Here is an 18,910-nt window from a genome sequence, read left to right on the forward strand (position 1 = left end):
GATCTGTAGCGGTGAAATACTTAACATCAACTGAAAGAAAGAAGGACAAGCAAACGTGCCAAAGTCACAGGGAGAAGAGATGTCTCTGTTATGTATCATCTGTGTCTGTCTGTCTGATGACTGGCTGGTCTGGCGACTGTCTGTCTGTCTGTCTGATGTCTGTCTGTCTGATGTCTGTCTGTCTGGTGTCTGTCTGGTCTGGTGTCTGTCTGGTCTGGTGTCTGTCTGGTCTGGTGTCTGTCTGGTCTGGTGTCTGTCTGGTCTGGTGTCTGTCTGTCTGATGTCTGTCTGTCTGATGTCTGTCTGTCTGATGTCTGTCTGTCTGGTGTCTGTCTGGTCTGGTGTCTGTCTGATGTCTGTCTGGTGTCTGTCTGGTCTGGTGTCTGATGTCTGTCTGGTGTCTGTCTGGTCTGATGTCTGTCTGGTCTGTCTGTCTGTCTGTCTGATGTCTGGGGTCTGTCTGGTCTGATGTCTGTCTGTCTGATGTCTGTCGGATGTCTGTCTGGTCTGGTGTCTGTCTGTCTGATGTCTGTCTGTCTGTCTGTCTGTCTTATGTCTGTCTGGTCTGGTGTCTGTCTGTCTGTCTGATGTCTGTCTGTCTGATGTCTGTCTGTCTGATGTCTGTCTGTCTGGTGTCTGTCTGGTCTGGTGTCTGTCTGGTCTGGTGTCTGTCTGATGTCTGTCTGGTGTCTGTCTGGTCTGGTGTCTGATGTCTGTCTGGTGTCTGTCTGGTCTGATGTCTGTCTGGTCTGTCTGTCTGTCTGTCTGTCTGATGTCTGGGGTCTGTCTGGTCTGATGTCTGTCTGTCTGATGTCTGTCGGATGTCTGTCTGGTCTGGTGTCTGTCTGTCTGTCTGTCTGTCTGTCTGTCTGTCTGTCTGTCTGTCTGTCTGTCTGTCTGTCTGTCTGTCTGTCTGTCTGTCTGTCTGTCTGTCTGTCTGTCTGTCTGTCTGTCTGTCTGTCTGTCTGTCTGTCTGTCTGTCTGTCTGTCTGTCTGATGTCTGTCTGATGTCTGTCTGGTCTGGTGTCTGTATGGACTGGTGTCTGTATGGTCTGGTGTCTGTATGGTCTGGTGTCTGTCTCTGTGTGTGGTCATCATTCTCTATATCCTGACTGTACAGTGGGGGACGTGTGTTGACCTGAAGCTTAAACTTCTCTACTGGGAAAACGATGAGAGGAGAGGGAGAGGAGAGCAGTGGAGAGGAAAAGGTATAGTGGACAGAGGAGAGGAGTGAAAAGAGTGGGGCTTGTCAGAGGAGAGGGGTGGACAGAGGAGAGGACAGGAGTGGAAAGAGGAGAGGAGAGGGGTGGACAGAGGAGAGGACAGGAGTGGAAAGAGGAGAGGAGAGGGGTGGAAAGAGGGTTTAGGAGAAGAGAGGACAGAGGAGAGGGGTGGACAGAGGAGAGGACAGGAGTGGAAAGAGGAGAGGAGAGGGGTGGAAAGAGGGTTTAGGAGAAGAGAGGACAGAGGAGAGGGGTGGACAGAGGAGAAGGGTGGACAGAGGGTTTAGGAGAAGAGTGGACAAAAGAGAGGAGAAGAGTGGACAGAAGAGAAGAGAGGACAGAGGGGAGGAGAGGGGTGGACAGAGGAGAGGGGTGGACAGAGGAGAGGAGAGGGGTGGACAGAGGAGAGGACAGGAGTGGAAAGAGGAGAGGGGTGGAAAGAGGGTTTAGGAGAAGAGAGGACAGAGGAGAGGGGTGGACAGAGGAGAAGGGTGGACAGAGGGTTTAGGAGAAGAGTGGACAAAGGAGAGGAGAAGAGTGGACAGAAGAGAAGAGAGGACAGAGGGGAGGAGAGGGGTGGACAGAGGAGAGGGGTGGACTGAGGAGAGGAGAGGGGTGGACAGAGAAGAGGAGAGGGGTGGACAGAGGAGAGGGGAGGGGTGGACAGAGGAGAGGACAGGAGTGGACAGAGGAAAGTAGAGGGGTGGACAGAGGAGATGGGAGGTATCAGAGATTGTAAAATTCTCTGTTTCACGGAAGCATGGCTCTCGCGGGATATGTTGTCGGAATTGGTTCAGTCACCGGGCTTCTCCATGTATCGCGCCGACAGAGATAAACACCCCTCTCTGGGAAGAGGAAGGGCGGGGATGTATGCTTCATGATTAACGACTCATGGTGTAATCATAACAACATACAGGAACTCATGTCCTTCTGCTCACCTGACCTAGAATTCCTTACAATCAAATGCCGGCCATATTACCTCCCAAGAGAATTCTCATCAGTTATTGTCACAGCTGTGTACATTCCCCCCCAAGCAGACACCAAGACGGCCCTCAAGGAACTTCACTGGACTCTATGTAAACTGGAAACCATATATCCTGAGGCTACATTTATTGTTGCTGGGGATTTTAACAAAGCAAATCGGAGAACAAGGTTACCTAAATTCTATCAGCATATTGATTGCACTACACGCGGGAGTAATACACTCAATCACTGCTACTCTCAATTCCACGATGCATACAAGGCCCTCCCCCACCCTCCCTTCGGCAAATCCCGACAACGACTCCATCTTGCTCCTACCGTCTTATAGGCAGAAATTCAAACAGGATGTACCAGTGACTAGAACCATTCAACGCTGGTCTGACCAATCGGAATCCACGCTTCAAGATTGTTTTGATCACGCGGACTGGGATATGTTCTGGTCAGCCAGAGAACAACATCGACCAATACACTGACTCGGTGAGTGAGTTTATAAGGAAGTGCATTGGAGATGTTGTACCCACTGTGATTATTAAAACCTTCCCTAACCAGAAACCGTGGATGGATGGTGGCATTCGCGCAAAACTGAAAGTGCAAACCACCGCATTTAACCATGGAAAGAGGTCTTGGAATATGGCTGAATATAAACAGTGTAGTTATTCCCTGCGCAAGGCAATCAAACAAGCGAAATGCCAGTACAGGAGCATTTCTCCTGTACTGTGAGTAAATGTACTCTCCTGTACTGTGAGTAAATGTACTCTCCTGTACTGTGAGTAAATGTACTCTCCTGTACTGTGAGTAAATGTGTGAGTAAAATATTTAAACATGTTAACCCTCGCAAGGCTGCTAGCCCAGACAGCATCCCTAGCCTCAGAGCATGCGCAGACCAGCTGACTAGTGTGTTTACGGACATATTCAATCGCTCCCTATCCCAGTCTGCTGTCCCCATATGCTTCAAGATGGCCACCATTGTTCCTGTACCCAAGAAGGCAAAGATAACTGAACTAAATGACTACCGGCCTGTAGAACTCACTTCTGTCATCATGAAGTGCTTTGAGAGACTAGTCAAGGATCATATTCTTCCACCTTACCTGTCACCCTAGACCCACTTCAGTTTGCTTACCGCCCCAATAGATCCACAGATGATGCAATCGCCATCACACTGCAATACCTATGTAAGAATGCTGTTCATTAACTACAGCTCAGCATTCAACACCATAGTACCCTCCAAGCTCATTATCAAGCTGGAGGCCCTGGGTCTCAACCCCGCCCTGTGGAATTGGGTTCTAGACTTTCTGAAGGGCCGCCCCTAGGTGGTGAGGGTAGGAAACAACATCTCCACCCCGCTGATCCTCAACACTGGGGCCCCACAAGGGTGCGTTCTCAGCCCCCTCCTGTACTCCCTGTTCACCCAGGGAGTTTTCAGACGACACAACAGTAGTGGGCTTGATTACCAACACCGACAAGACAGCCTACAGGGAGGAGGTGAGGGCACTCGGAGTGTAGTGTCAGGAAAACAACCTCTCACTCAACGTCAACAAAACAAAGGAGATGATCGTGGACTTCAGGAAACAACAGAGGGAGCACCCCCCTATCCACATCGAAGGGACAGCAGTGTAGAAGGTGGAAGGTTTAGTATCATCCAGAAGGCAAGGTCAGTACAGGTGCATCAAAGCTGGGACCGAGAGACTGAAAAACAGCTTCTATCTCAAGGCCATCAGACTGCCAAACAGCAATCACTAAGTTGGAGAGCTGCTGCCTACATTGAGACCCAATCACTGGCCACATTAATAAATGGATCACTAGTCACTTTAAACAATAAATAATGCCACTTTAATCATGTTTACATATCTTACATTACTCATATCATACGTACAGTTGAAGTCAGAAGTTTACATACACCTTAGCCAAATACATTTAAACTCAGTTTTTCACAATTACTAACATTTAATACTACTAAAAATCCCCTGTCTTAGGTCAGTTAGGATCACCACTTTATTTTAAGAATATGAAAAGTCAGAATAATAGTAGAGAGAATGATTTATTTCAGCTTTTATTTCTATCATCACATTCCCAGTGGGTCAGAAGTGTACATACACTAAATTAGTATTTTGTAGCATTGCCTTTAAATTGTTTAACTTGGGTCAAACGTTTCGGGTAGCCTTCCACAAGCTTCCCACAATAAGTTGGGTGAATTTTGGCCCATTCCTCCTGACAGAGCTGGTGTAACTGAGTCAGGTTTGTAGGCCTCCTTGCTCGCACACACTTTTTCAGTTCTGCCCACAAATGTTCTATAGGATTGAGGTCATGGCTTTGTGATGGCCACTCCAATACCTTGATATTGTTGTCCTTAAGCCATTATGCCACAACTTTGGAAGTATGCTTGGGGTCAGTGTTCATTCGGAAGACCCATTTGCAACCAAGCTTTAACTTCCTGACTGATTTCTTGAGATTCAATATAGAGATTCAAGCTTCAATATATCCACATACATTTTATTCCTCATGAAGTTATCTATTTTGTGAAGTGCACCATACCCTCCTGCAGCAAAGCACCCCCACAACATGATGCTGCCACCCTCGTGCTTCACGGTTGGGATGGTGTTCTTCGGCTTGCAAGCGTCCCTCTTTTTCCTCCAAATATAACGATGGTCATTATGGCCAAACAGTTCTATTTTTGTTTAATCAAACCAGAGGACATTTCTCCTAAAAGTACAATCTTTGTCCCCATGTGCAGTTGCAAACCGTAGTCTGGCTTTTTATGGTGGTTTTGGAGCAGGGGCTTCTTCCTTGCCGAGCGGCCTTTCAGGTTATGTTGATATAGGACTTGTTTTACTGTGGACAGATACTTTTGTACCTGTTTCCTCCAGCATCTTCACAAGGTCCTTTGCTGTCGTTCTGGGATTGATTTGCACTTTTCGCACCAAAGTACGTTAATCTCTAGGAGACAGAACGCATCTCCTTCCTGAGCAGTATGATGGCTGCGTGGTCCCATGGTGTTTATACTATTGTTTGTACAGATGAATGTGGTACCTTCAGGCGTTTGGAAATCGCTCCCAAGGATGAACCAGACTTGTGGAGGTCTCCACTTTATTTTCTGAGGTCTTGGCTGAATTCTTTTGATTTTCCCATGATGTCAAGCAAAGAGGCACTGAGTTTGAAGGTAGGCCTTGAAATACATCCACAGGTACAGCTCCAATTGACTCAAATTATGTCAATTAGCCCATCAGAAGCTTCTAAAGCCATGACATAATTTTCGGGAATTTTCCAAGGTTTTTAAGGGCACAGTCAATTTAGCGTATGTAAACTTCTGACCCACTGGAATTGTGATACAGTGAATTATAAGTGAAATAATCTGTCTGTAAACAATTGTCGGAAAAATTACTTGTGTCATGCACAAAGTAGATGTCCTCACCGACTTGCCAAAACTGTAGTTTGTTAACAAGAAATTTGTGGGGTGGTTGAAAAACAAATTTTAATGACTCCAACCTAAGTGTATGTAAACGTCCGACTTCAACTGTATATACTGTATTTTACAACATCTGTTGCACCTTGCCTATGTCGCTCGGCCATCGCTCATCCATATATTTATATGTACACATTCACCCCTTTAGATTTGTGTGTATTAGGTAGTTGTTGGGGAATTGTTAGATTACTTGTTAGATTTTACTGCACTGTCGGAACTAGAATCACAAGCATTTCACTACACTTGCAGTAACATCTGCTAACCATGTGTATGTGAACAATAAAATTTGATTTGACAGAGGAGAGGGGGGGGGGGGGGGAGAAACAAGACAATAAACAGATTTGAACACCACATAACCCTCCCCCCGTGTTCCTTAACTCTCCCTGTATTTCCTGTTCTCTACCCTTCCATTGTCCTATCCATGTCTCGCTTTCTCTCTCTCTCTGCTTCTCTCTCTGACTCAGCAGCACAGCTCCTCCTGACTCTTAACCAAATCACCGTCCTCCTCTGGCCCCACCATAGCCTTTCATTAGGCTAAAAGCCCTGAGACACACACACACACACACACACACACACACACACACATACACATACACACACACACACACACACACACACACACACACACACACACACACACACACACACACACACACACACACACACACACTCACACGCAAATTCACAGCAGGTTTATGATTAAGTGATTCAAAGACAAGAGCAAAAGAGACAGACTGAAATAGAGAAGGAGAGAGGGAGGGGAGGAGAGAAAGAAAAAGAGAGGGAGGGGAGGAGAGAGAGGAGGGAGGGAGAGCAAGAGAATGAGAAAGGGAGGGGGGGAGAGAGAGAAGGAGAGAGAGAGGGGAGGAGACAGAGAAGGGGAGAGGGAGGGGAGGAGACGTAGAAGGAGGGAGGGAGGGAGGGAGGGAGGGAGGGAGGGAGGGAGGGAGGGAGAGCAAGAGAATGAGAAAGGGTGGGAGAGAGAGATGGAGAGAGGGAGGGGAGGAGAGAGATAAGGAGAAATGGAAGGAAAGAGAGTGAGAGAAGGAGAAAGGAGACAGTAAAGGAGATGAAAGGAAGGAAGGAATGATCTAGATAGAAAGAAGGAGACCACTTCATCTCCTTCTATTGGCTGGAGGATGGTGAGGTTTAGGACTGGGGCAGGGGATAAGGCTGGTGAAGTCTAGGACTGGGGCAGGGGATAAGGCTGGTGAAGTCTAGGACTGGGGCAGGGGATAAGTCTGGTGAGGTCTAGGACTGGGGCAGGGGATAAGGCTGGTGAGGTCTAGGACTGGGGCAGGGGATAAGGCTGGTGAGGTCTAGGACTGGGGCAGGGGATAAGGCTGGTGAGGTCTAGGACTGGGGCAGGGGATAAGGCTGGTGAGGTCTAGGACTGGGGCAGGGGACAGGGCTGGAGCAGAGGCCTGCAGGAGAGTTTAGGGACAAGGAGAGAGAGCGCTGAAGAAAATAGGACTGGGGTAGGAGACTGGAATAAAGAGGACTGGGGTAGTAGACTGGAGTAAATAGGACTGGGGTAGGAGACTGGAATAAAGAGGACTGGGGTAGGAGACTGGAATAAAGAGGACTGGGGTAGTAGACTGGAATAAAGAGGACTGGGGTAGTAGACTGGAGTAAAGAGGACTGGGGTAGGAGACTGGGGTAAAAAGGACTGGGGTAGTAGACTGGGGTAAAGAGGACTGGGGAAGGAGACAGGGGTAAAGAGGACTGGGGTAGGAGACTGGGGTAAAGAGGACTGGGGTAATAGACTGGGGTAAATATGACTGAGGTAGTAGACTGGGGTAAAGAGGACTGGGTTAGTAGACTGGTGTAAAGATGACTGGAAGATGACTGGGGTAATTAGGACCTGGGTAGAGGACTTGGGTGAAATGGAATGGGGTAGAGGACTGAGGTAAAGATGACTGGGGTAGAGGACTGGGCTAAAGATGACTGGGCTAGAGGACTGGGCTAAAGATGACTGGGGTAGAGGACTGGGCTAAAGATGACTGGGGTAGAGGACTGGGCTAAAGATGACTGGGGTAGAGGACTGGGCTAAAGATGACTGGGGTAGAGGACTGGGCTAAAGATGACTGGGGTAGAGGACTGGGGTAAAGATGACTGGGCTAAAGATGACTGGGGTAGAGGACTGGGCTAAAGATGACTGGGGTAGAGGACTGGGGTAAAGATGACTGGGGTAGAGGACTGGGGTAAAGATGACTGGGGTAGAGGACTGGGGTAAAGATGACTGGGGTAGAGGACTGGGGTAGGGGCTAAGCCAGGGTAAAAGGCTGAGGTAGCGGGTTTGGACTGGGGCTGGGACTGGGACTGAGCCAGGGGTATTGTTCTGGGATATAAGACTGGGGCGTTCTCTGGCTACTCTCCAGACTCAGCCATTGATCAGAGAACCTGATTAGCATAAAACGCCTTCTCCCTCACACTGACCCACAGAGAGTGGAGAGGAGAGGATGAGAGAGCGAAAGAAAACAAGAGAGAGTGTTAAATTATTTTCTCTAATGTACTTTAACTATTTGAACATTGTTATAGCACTGTACATAGACATAATATGACATTTTAAATGTCTTTATTCTTTTGGAACTTCTGTGAGTGTAATGTTTACTGTTCATTTTATATTGTTTATTTAACTTTTGTTTGAATTGAATTGAACTGAGAGAGAGCGAGTGAGCGAGCGAGAGAGAAGCGATGCCCACAATTCCACCACAAAGCCCTCACCAACAGAGAGTTTAGCTTGGAGAAGAGTCCCCTCAGCCAGCTGGGTCTGGGGATCTTTGTACAAACAGACCTCATAGAGCCCCAGGACAGCAACACAATTACATCCAACCAAATTAGGAGAAAGCTAAAATATTTTGTGACACAAAAAAAGAAAGAATCAACCAAACAAGAGCAAACTAGAATACGATTTGGCCCTAATCAGAGAGTACACAGTGGCAGAATAGCTGACCACTGAGACTGGTCCTAAACAGAGAGTACACAGTGGCAGAATACCTGACCACTGAGACTGGTCCTAAACAGAGAGTACACAGTGGCAGAATACCTGACCACTGAGACTGGTCCTAAACAGAGAGTACACAGTGGCAGAATACCTGACCACTGAGACTGGTCCTAAACAGAGAGTACACAGTGGCAGAATACCTGACCACTGAGACTGGTCCTAAATAGAGAGTACACAGTGGCAGAATACCTGACCACTGAGACTGGTCCTAAACAGAGAGTACACAGTGGCAGAATACCTGACCACTGAGACTGGCCCTAAACAGAGAGTACACAGTGGCAGAATACCTGACCACTGAGACTGGTCCTAATCAGAGAGTACAAAGTGGCAGAATACCTGACTACTGAGACTGGCCCTAAACAGAGAGTACACAGTGGCAGAATACCTGACCACTGAGACTGGTCCTAATCAGAGAGTACAAAGTGGCAGAATACCTGACTACTGAGACTGGCCCTAAACAGAGAGTACACAGTGGCAGAATACCTGACCACTGAGACTGGTCCTAAACAGAGAGTACACAGTGGCAGAATACCTGACCACTGAGACTGGTCCTAAACAGAGAGTACACAGTGGCAGAATACCTGACCACTGAGACTGATCCTAAACAGAGAGTACAAAGTGGCAGAATACCTGACTACTGAGACTGGCCCTAAACAGAGAGTACACAGTGGCAGAATACCTGACCACTGAGACTGGTCCTAAACAGAGAGTACACAGTGGCAGAATACCTGACTACTGAGACTGGTCCTAAACAGAGAGTACACAGTGGCAGAATACCTGACCACTGAGACTGGTCCTAAACAGAGAGTACACAGTGGCAGAATACCTGACCACTGAGACTGGTCCTAAACAGAGAGTACACAGTGACAGAATACCTGACTACTGAGACTGGTCCTAAACAGAGAGTACACAGTGGCAGAATACCTGACCACTGTGACTGGTCCTAAACAGAGAGTACACAGTGGCAGAATACCTGACCACTGTGACTGGTCCTAAACAGAGAGTACACAGTGGCAGAATACCTGACCACTGTGACTGGTCCTAAACAGAGAGTACAAAGTGGCAGAATACCTGACCACTGAGACTGGTCCTAAACAGAGAGTACACAGTGACAGAATACCTAACTACTGAGACGGGTCCTAAACAGAGAGTACAAAGTGGCAGAATACCTGACCACTGTGACTGGTCCTAAACAGAGAGTACACAGTGGCAGAATACCTGACTACTGAGACTGGTCCTAAACAGAGAGTACACAGTGGCAGAATACCTGACCACTGAGACTGGTCCTAAACAGAGAGTACACAGTGGCAGAATACCTGACCACTGAGACTGGTCCTAAACAGAGAGTACACAGTGACAGAATACCTGACTACTGAGACTGGTCCTAAACAGAGAGTACACAGTGGCAGAATACCTGACCACTGTGACTGGTCCTAAACAGAGAGTACACAGTGGCAGAATACCTGACCACTGTGACTGGTCCTAAACAGAGAGTACACAGTGGCAGAATACCTGACCACTGTGACTGGTCCTAAACAGAGAGTACAAAGTGGCAGAATACCTGACCACTGAGACTGGTCCTAAACAGAGAGTACACAGTGACAGAATACCTAACTACTGAGACGGGTCCTAAACAGAGAGTACAAAGTGGCAGAATACCTGACCACTGTGACTGACCCAAAATTAAGAAAATCCTTGACTATGGACAGACTCAGTGAGCATTGCCTTGCTGTTGAGAGAGACCTTAGTAGGCAGACCTGGCTTTCAACAGAAGACAGGCTATGTGCACACTGCCCACAAAATGAGCTGGAAACTGCGCTGCACTTCCTAACCTCCTGTCAAATGTATGACCATATTAGAGACACATATTTCCCTCAGATTACACAGACCCACAAAGAATTCGAAAACAAACCCAATTTTGATCAACTCCCATATCTGTTAGGTGAAATACCACAGTGTGCCATCACAGCAGCAAGATTTGTGGCCCGTTGCCATGAGAAAAGGGCAACCAGTGAAGAACAAACACCATTGTAAATACAACCTATATTTATGTTTATTAATTTTCCGTTTCATACTTCAACTAATTGCACATTGTTACAACACTGTACATAGCCAATAATTTAACATTTTAAAAACCTATATTCTTCTAAAACTTTTATGAGTGTAATGTTTACTAATGTTTCCCTTGTTTATTTCCTGTTTGTTTATTGCCTCTTCCATTTGCTTTGACAATGTAAACATATGTTTCCCTTGCCAATAAAGCCCTTTGAATTGAATTGAGCGAGTGTGACAGAGAGGGAGAGAATCAGAAGAGATGAACTATGTGGGCTGGAGTCAGCAGAAACACTGGAGAGAAATCTGGACCAAAGAGAGAGAAATTAGAATAAGGACCAACTAAAGTAGCAGCATGTTTGTGTAGCTTCATGTTACTATGTCTTATACACTATTCGGATATCATAAGGTGAATGCACCAATTTGTAAGTCGCTCTGGATAAGAGTGAGTTTACAGAGTGACATTCAACTGACTGAAGCGTTCTAGTAATCTTGCACAGTTTTAGTTTCTTTATTTTTCAAATTCCTCTGAGGATGTTGAGCAGTCAGATTACTAAAGGATTTTGAGCAGTCAGATTACTAAAGGTTCCTCTGAGGATGTTGAGCAGTCAGATTACTAAAGGTTTCTCTGAGGATGTTGAGCAGTCAGATTACTAAAGGTTTCTCTGAGGATGATGAGCAGTCAGATTACTAAAGGTTCTTCTGAGAATGATGAGCAGTCAGATTACTAAAGGTTCCTCTGAGGATGATGAGCAGTCAGATTACTAAAGGATGTTGAGCAGTCAGATTACTAAAGGTTCCTCTGAGGATGTTGAGCAGTCAGATTACTAAAGGATGTTGAGCAGTCAGATTACTAAAGGTTCCTCTGAGGATGTTGAGCAGTCAGATTACTAAAGGTTCCTCTGAGGATGATGAGCAGTCAGATTACTAAAGGATGTTGAGCAGTCAGATTACTAAAGGTTCCTCTGAGGATGTTGAGCAGTCAGATTACTAAAGGTTCCTCTGAGGATGATGAGCAGTCAGATTACTAAAGGATGTTGAGCAGTCAGATTACTAAAGGTTCCTCTGAGGATGTTGAGCAGTCAGATTACTAAAGGATGTTGAGCAGTCAGATTACTAAAGGTTCCTCTGAGGATGTTGAGCAGTCAGATTACTAAAGGTTCCTCTGAGGATGTTGAGCAGTCAGATTACTAAAGGTTCCTCTGAGGATGTTGAGCAGTCAGATTACTAAAGGATGTTGAGCAGTCAGATTACTAAAGGTTCCTCTGAGGATGTTGAGCAGTCAGATTACTAAAGGATGTTGAGCAGTCAGATTACTAAAGGTTCCTCTGAGGATGTTGAGCAGTCAGATTACTAAAGGATGTTGAGCAGTCAGATTACTAAAGGTTCCTCTGAGGATGTTGAGCAGTCAGATTACTAAAGGATGTTGAGCAGTCAGATTACTAAAGGTTCCTCTGAGGATGTTGAGCAGTCAGATTACTAAAGGTTCCTCTGAGGATGATGAGCAGTCAGATTACTAAAGCATAACCTCAGTAAAATAGTACCTGTCTTATCTCATTTCAAAGAATGTCTACTAATGACATAGACACACACACATACACACACACACACACACACACACACACACACACACACACACACACACACACACACACACACACACACACACACACACACACACACACACACACACACACACACACGTTAAAGCTGTAATGTGACCACCTGGTGGGGTTCTCTCTCTAAGGGGAGGGTCAGTCAGACACAGCAGAGTCACGCTCTCTGTGTGTGTGTGTGTGTGTGTGTGTGTGTGTGTGTGTGTGTGTGTGTGTGTGTGTGTGTGTGTGTGTGTCACCACCATAACTTTATTCAACCCTGAGGACAGGTACACTGTCACAACGGTTGTCTTTCCATTATGTTTGTTCATGGAAATGCATTCCATGTGTGATATTCCTCTCCTAAAGGTGGACGTCTGCTGCTCCCTGGAAGTCAATGTAAACCCTCCCCCTGCGGCCAGAGGGACTCAGAGTCATTGTGTTGTTAGCCAGATGAGCTGAGACATTGTGACACGGGTCAATGTGTGACGTTAGATGTTACAGCATCAATGTTGACACACACACATCCTTCCTCTATGTCCTTTTCCTCTGATCCCCAGGATTCATCTGTCCATCACTACCTTCAACTGATAGGAAGTCGAACAGAAGGACAAGATAGTCACTTCCTGTTTCCCCTTGGGTGTTTAGGTTTTAGGTGAACCCTCTATCTTTCTCTACTCCATCCCCCTCACCCTCCCTCCATCCTCTCTTCCCTCCATCCTTATGCAAAACACATGTTCACTTTGACATCTGTCTAACTAAACTCAAACATATGGGAAAAGCCTGAATGATGAGGTTTGAGACTGTGTGTGTGTGTGTGTGTGCTACTGTGCTTCCTAACAAAGCTTCCCCTCCGTCACCAACAATGTATGACTTTGTATAATACAGTACAGTCTGTTAAGGTATAGTGCAGTATGCTATGGTATAATACAGTACGTTATGGTATAACACAGTATGTTATTGTGTAGTACAGTATGTTATGGTATAACACAGTATGTTATGGTACAGTACAGTATGGTATAGTACAGTACGTTTTGCTATAAGTACAGTATGTTATGGTATAACACAGTATGTTATGGTACAGTACAGTATGGTATAGTACAGTACAGTATGGTATAGTACAGTATGTTATGGTATAGTACAGTATGTTATGGTATAGTACAGTATGTTATGGTATAACACAGTATGTTATGGTATAACACAGTATGTTATGGTACAGTACAGTATGGTATAACACAGTATGTTATGGTATAGTACAGTATGTTATGGTATAGTACAGTATGTTATGGTACAGTACAGTATGGTATAGTACAGTATGTTATGGTATAACACAGTATGTTATGGTACAGTACAGTATGGTATAGTACAGTACGTTATGGTATAATACAGTATGTTATGGTATAACACAGTATGTTATGGTACAGTACAGTATGGTATAGTACAGTATGTTATGGTATAGTACAGTATGTTATGGTATAGTACAGTATGTTATGGTATAACACAGTATGTTATGGTATAACACAGTATGTTATGGTACAGTACAGTATGGTATAGTACAGTATGTTATGGTATAGTACAGTATGTTATGGTATAGTACAGTATGTTATGGTATAGTACAGTATGTTATGGTATAACACAGTATGTTATGGTATAACACAGTATGTTATGGTACAGTACAGTATGTTATGGTATAGTACAGTATGGTATAACACAGTATGTTATGGTACAGTACAGTATGGTACAGTACAGTATGGTATAGTACAGTATGTTATGGTATAACACAGTATGTTATGGTATAACACAGTATGTTATGGTACAGTACAGTATGGTATAGTACAGTATGTTATGGTATAACACAGTATGTTATGGTACAGTACGTTATGGTATAGTACAGTATGTTATGGTATAGTACGGTACGGTATGCTATAAGTACAGTATGTTATGGTATAACACAGTATGTTATGGTACAGTACAGTATGTTATGGTACAGTACAGTATGTTATGGTATAGTACGGTACGTTATGGTATAGTACGGTACGTTATGCTATAAGTACAGTATGTTATGGTACAGTACAGTATGTTATGGTATAGTACAGTATGTTATGGTACAGTACAGTATGTTATGGTATAGTACAGTATGTTATGGTACAGTACAGTATGTTATGGTACAGTACAGTATGTTATGGTATAACATAGTATGTTATGGTACAGTACAGTATGGTATGGTATAACATAGTATGTTATGGTACAGTACGTTATGGTATAGTACGGTACGTTATGCTATAAGTACAGTATGTTATCGTATAGTACAGTATGGTATGGTACAGTACAGTATGTTATGGTATAACACAGTATGTTATGGTATAGTACAGTATGTTATGGTATAACACAGTATGTTATGGTACAGTACAGTATGGTATAGTACAGTACAGTATGGTATAGTACAGTATGTTATGGTATAACACAGTATGTTATGGTATAACACAGTATGTTATGGTACAGTACAGTATGGTATGGTATAACACAGTATGTTATGGTACAGTACAGTATGGTATAGTACAGTACAGTATGGTATAGTACAGTACAGTATGGTACAGTACAGTATGTTATGGTATAACACAGTATGTTATGGTATAGTACAGTATGGTATAGTACAGTACAGTATGGTATAGTACAGTATGTTATGGTATAACACAGTATGGTATAGTACAGTACAGTATGGTATAGTACAGTATGTTATGGTATAGTACAGTATGTTATGGTACAGTACAGTATGGTATAGTACAGTATGTTATGGTATAGTACAGTATGTTATGGTACAGTACAGTATGTTATGGTATAACACAGTATGTTATGGTATAGTACAGTATGTTATGGTATAGTACGGTACGGTATGCTATAAGTACAGTATGTTATGGTATAGTACAGTATGTTATGGTACAGTACGGTACGGTATGCTATAAGTACAGTATGTTATGGTATAACACAGTATGTTATGGTACAGTACAGTATGGTATAGTACAGTATGTTATGGTATAGTACAGTATGTTATGGTACAGTACAGTATGTTATGGTATAACACAGTATGTTATGGTATAGTACAGTATGTTATGGTACAGTACAGTATGTTATGGTATAGTACGGTACGTTATGGTATAGTACGGTACGTTATGCTATAAGTACAGTATGTTATGGTATAACACAGTATGTTATGGTACAGTACAGTATGTTATGGTATAGTACAGTATGTTATGGTACAGTACAGTATGTTATGGTACAGTACAGTATGTTATGGTATAACATAGTATGTTATGGTACAGTACAGTATGTTATGGTATAACATAGTATGTTATGGTACAGTACGTTATGGTATAGTACGGTACGTTATGGTATAGTACGGTACGTTATGCTATAAGTACAGTATGTTATGGTATAACACAGTATGTTATGGTACAGTATAGTATAGTACAGTACGTTATGGTATAACACAGTATGTTATGGTACAGTATAGTATAGTACAGTAAGGTTCTTACTCATTCCTGTGCAGACGGAGGGTCATCTCCTCTCCCTCAGCTGTGATGAGGACCTCTGCCTCAGACGGGTGCTGCTGGGGAGAAAACCAGAGAAATAGAATAATATCTCACCAGCATTATATCTAACATTATAAACTGGGTGGTTCGAGCCCTGAACGCTAATTGGCTGACAGCCGTGGTATATCAGACCATATACCATGGGTATGATAAAACATGTATTTTTACTGCTCTAATTACATTGGTAACCAGTTTATTATAGTAAAAAGGCACTTCAGGGGTTTGTGGTATATGGCCAATATACCACGGCTAAGGGCTATGTCCAGGTACTCTGCGATGCGTCTAGCGTAAGAACAGCCCATAGTTGTAGTATGTTGGCCATATACCACACACCCTCAGGCCTTATTGCTCAATTATCTAGCATTATATCTAACATATCTCTCTAACATTATATCTCTCTAGCATTATATCTCTCTAATATTATATCTCTCTAGCATTATCTCTCTCTAATATATCTCTCTAACATATCTCTCTAACATTATATATCTCTAGCATTATATCTCTCTAATATTATATCTCTCTAACATTATATCTCTCTAACATTATATCTCTCTAGCATTATATCTCTCTAGCATTATATCTCTCTAATATTATATCTCTCTCTAATATATCTCTCTCTAATATATCTCTCTAGCATTATATCTCTCTAGCATTATATCTCTCTAGCATTATATCTCTCTAGCATTATATCTCTCTAGCATTATATCTCTCTAGCATTATATCTCTCTAGCATTATATCTCTCTAGCATTATATCTCTCTAACATTATCTCTCTCTAACATATCTCTCTAACATTATATATCTCTAGCATTATATCTCTCTAGCATTATATCTCTCTAGCATTATATCTCTCTAGCATTATATCTCTCTAGCATTATATCTCTCTAGCATTATATCTCTCTAGCATTATATCTCTCTAACATTATATCTCTCTAGCATTATATCTCTCTAGCATTATATCTCTCTAGCATTATATCTCTCTAGCATTATATCTCTCTAATATTATATCTCTCTAACATTATATCTCTCTAGCATTATATCTCTCTAATATTATATCTCTCTAGCATTATATCTCTCTAACATGTAACGTGTGAAATGTGTTGTGCTATTTTAGAGGACAACCATGTATGTCTCTCTGAGTTAGTAGGTAATGTCAGTGATAGGATCTCACCTTCTCTCCATGTATGGACCTCCTGTGTCTTGCAGGCTGCAGCCAGTGTGGATATGTAATCTCATATCTCTCTAGGTGTTCTATTCTGTGGTTGTTCTCCTGGGGGCTCGATCTCTGCTCCTCTACACACAGGAATTACAACCATGTCAATAGGGGCAGTAGGAGATTTTAATATGACGTCTCCTGATAAAATATAATAAAACAAGCTTGTATAGTCATTGCAAAATAGAATTAAATGCATATTTATTTGTCACATGCTTTGTAAAACAACAGGTGTAGACTAACAGTAAAATGTTTACTTACGGGCCCTTCCCAACAATGCAGGGAGAAAGAAAATAGCGAAATAATAGAAAAATAAAGCACATAATAATAATAATAAATACACAATGAGTAACGATAACTTGTCTATAAACACGGGGTACCAGTACAAAGTCGATGTGCAGGGGTACGAGGTAATTGAGGTAGGTATGTACATATAAACTAGGAATAGAGTGACAGATAATAAACAGCAGCAGCAGCGTATGTGATGACTCCAAAAGGTTTATGCAAAAACGGGCCAATGCCGATAGTCCGGCTTTTTGGTTAAAGGTACAATATGCAGAAATTGCTCTGCCATTTCCTAGTTGCTAAAATTATAATAGTTCTCTTAATTTCAGTTTATGTGGAAAAAACAAGAGAATCATTGTACCATCTAAATAATGTGAAATATTTTTTCAATAACCAAAAATATTGTATTTTTCAGCTGTTTGAAGCTGGTGTACAGAACCAGAAGGAAAAGACCAAAAAAATTAACTTAAGAATGGTAAGCATATAGATAGCGCACATAGAACCGCTTCTTAGACTTGCTTTCAATGCAAATGATAGATCTATAACTAAGATTTCTATGTGAATTTGGTCAGGTCGCCCAAAAAATGACATAATGCAGCTTTAACTATTTAACTAAGTATTTAACGGTCTTATGGCTTGGGGGTAGAAGCTGTTTGGGGTCCTGTTGGTTTCAAACTTGGTGCGTCGGTACCGCTTGCCGTACAGTAGTAGAAAGAACAGTCTATGACTTGGGTGGCTGGAGTCTTTTACAATCTGTAGGGCCTTCCTCTGACACCGCCTGCTATAGAGGTCCTGGATGGCAGGAAGCTCGCCCCCAGTGATGTACTGGGCTGTACACACTACCCTCTGTAGCAGTTGCCATACCAAGCGGTGATGCATCCGGTCAAGATGCTCTCGATGGTGCAGCTGAATAACTTTTTGAGGATCTGAACGCCAATGCCAAATCTTTTTGGCCTCCTTTTTTATTTCATTTATTTTTTAACCCTAATTTTACCAGATAAATTGACTGCGAACACATTTTCATTTACAGCAACAACCTGGGGAATAGTTATAGGGGAGAGGAGGGGGGGGGGGATAAATGAGCCAATTGGAAGATCCTGAAGGGGAAAAGGCGTTGTCGTGCCCTTTTCATGAATGTTTTGGTGTGTGTTGACCATGATAGATCCTTAGTGATATGGACACCGAGGATCTTGAAGGTCTCGACCTGCTCCACTACAGCCCTGTCGATGTGAATGTGGGCCTTACATTTCCTGTTGTCCATGATCAGCTCCTTTGTTTTGCTCATATCTTGCTCACGTTGTTGTTCTGGCACCACACTGTCAGGTCTCTGACCTCCTCCCTATAGGTTGTCTCATTGTCGTTGTTGATCAGGCCTACCACTGTCATGTCATCTGCAAACTTAATGATGGTGTTGGAGTCGTGCGCGGCCACACAGTCGCAGATGTGTTGTTGCCTACCCTCACCCCCTGGGGGCGGCCCATCAGAGTGTCCAGGATCCAGTCGCA

The 18,910-nt window shown here is 43.4% G+C and overlaps 1 protein-coding gene across 1 annotated transcript in view; it reads right to left on the reverse strand.

Annotated features, from left to right (window-relative positions):
• The window catches only part of LOC120034770 (disintegrin and metalloproteinase domain-containing protein 19-like), a 56,292-nt gene extending 37,602 nt beyond the window's left edge, over positions 1 to 18,690 (reverse strand). Inside the window, exons 1-3 of the mRNA XM_038981373.1 lie at positions 18,588 to 18,690; positions 17,079 to 17,200; positions 15,852 to 15,925 (exon numbers count right to left, since the gene is read on the reverse strand). Of these exons, the coding sequence (XP_038837301.1) occupies positions 15,852 to 15,925; positions 17,079 to 17,200; positions 18,588 to 18,690 (299 nt within the window). The remainder of the gene's footprint in view (positions 1 to 15,851; positions 15,926 to 17,078; positions 17,201 to 18,587) is intronic.
• Positions 18,691 to 18,910: the final 220 nt, after the last annotated feature.

This window comes from Salvelinus namaycush, chromosome 42, assembly GCF_016432855.1.
Source record: "Salvelinus namaycush isolate Seneca chromosome 42, SaNama_1.0, whole genome shotgun sequence".
NCBI lineage: Eukaryota > Metazoa > Chordata > Actinopteri > Salmoniformes > Salmonidae > Salvelinus > Salvelinus namaycush.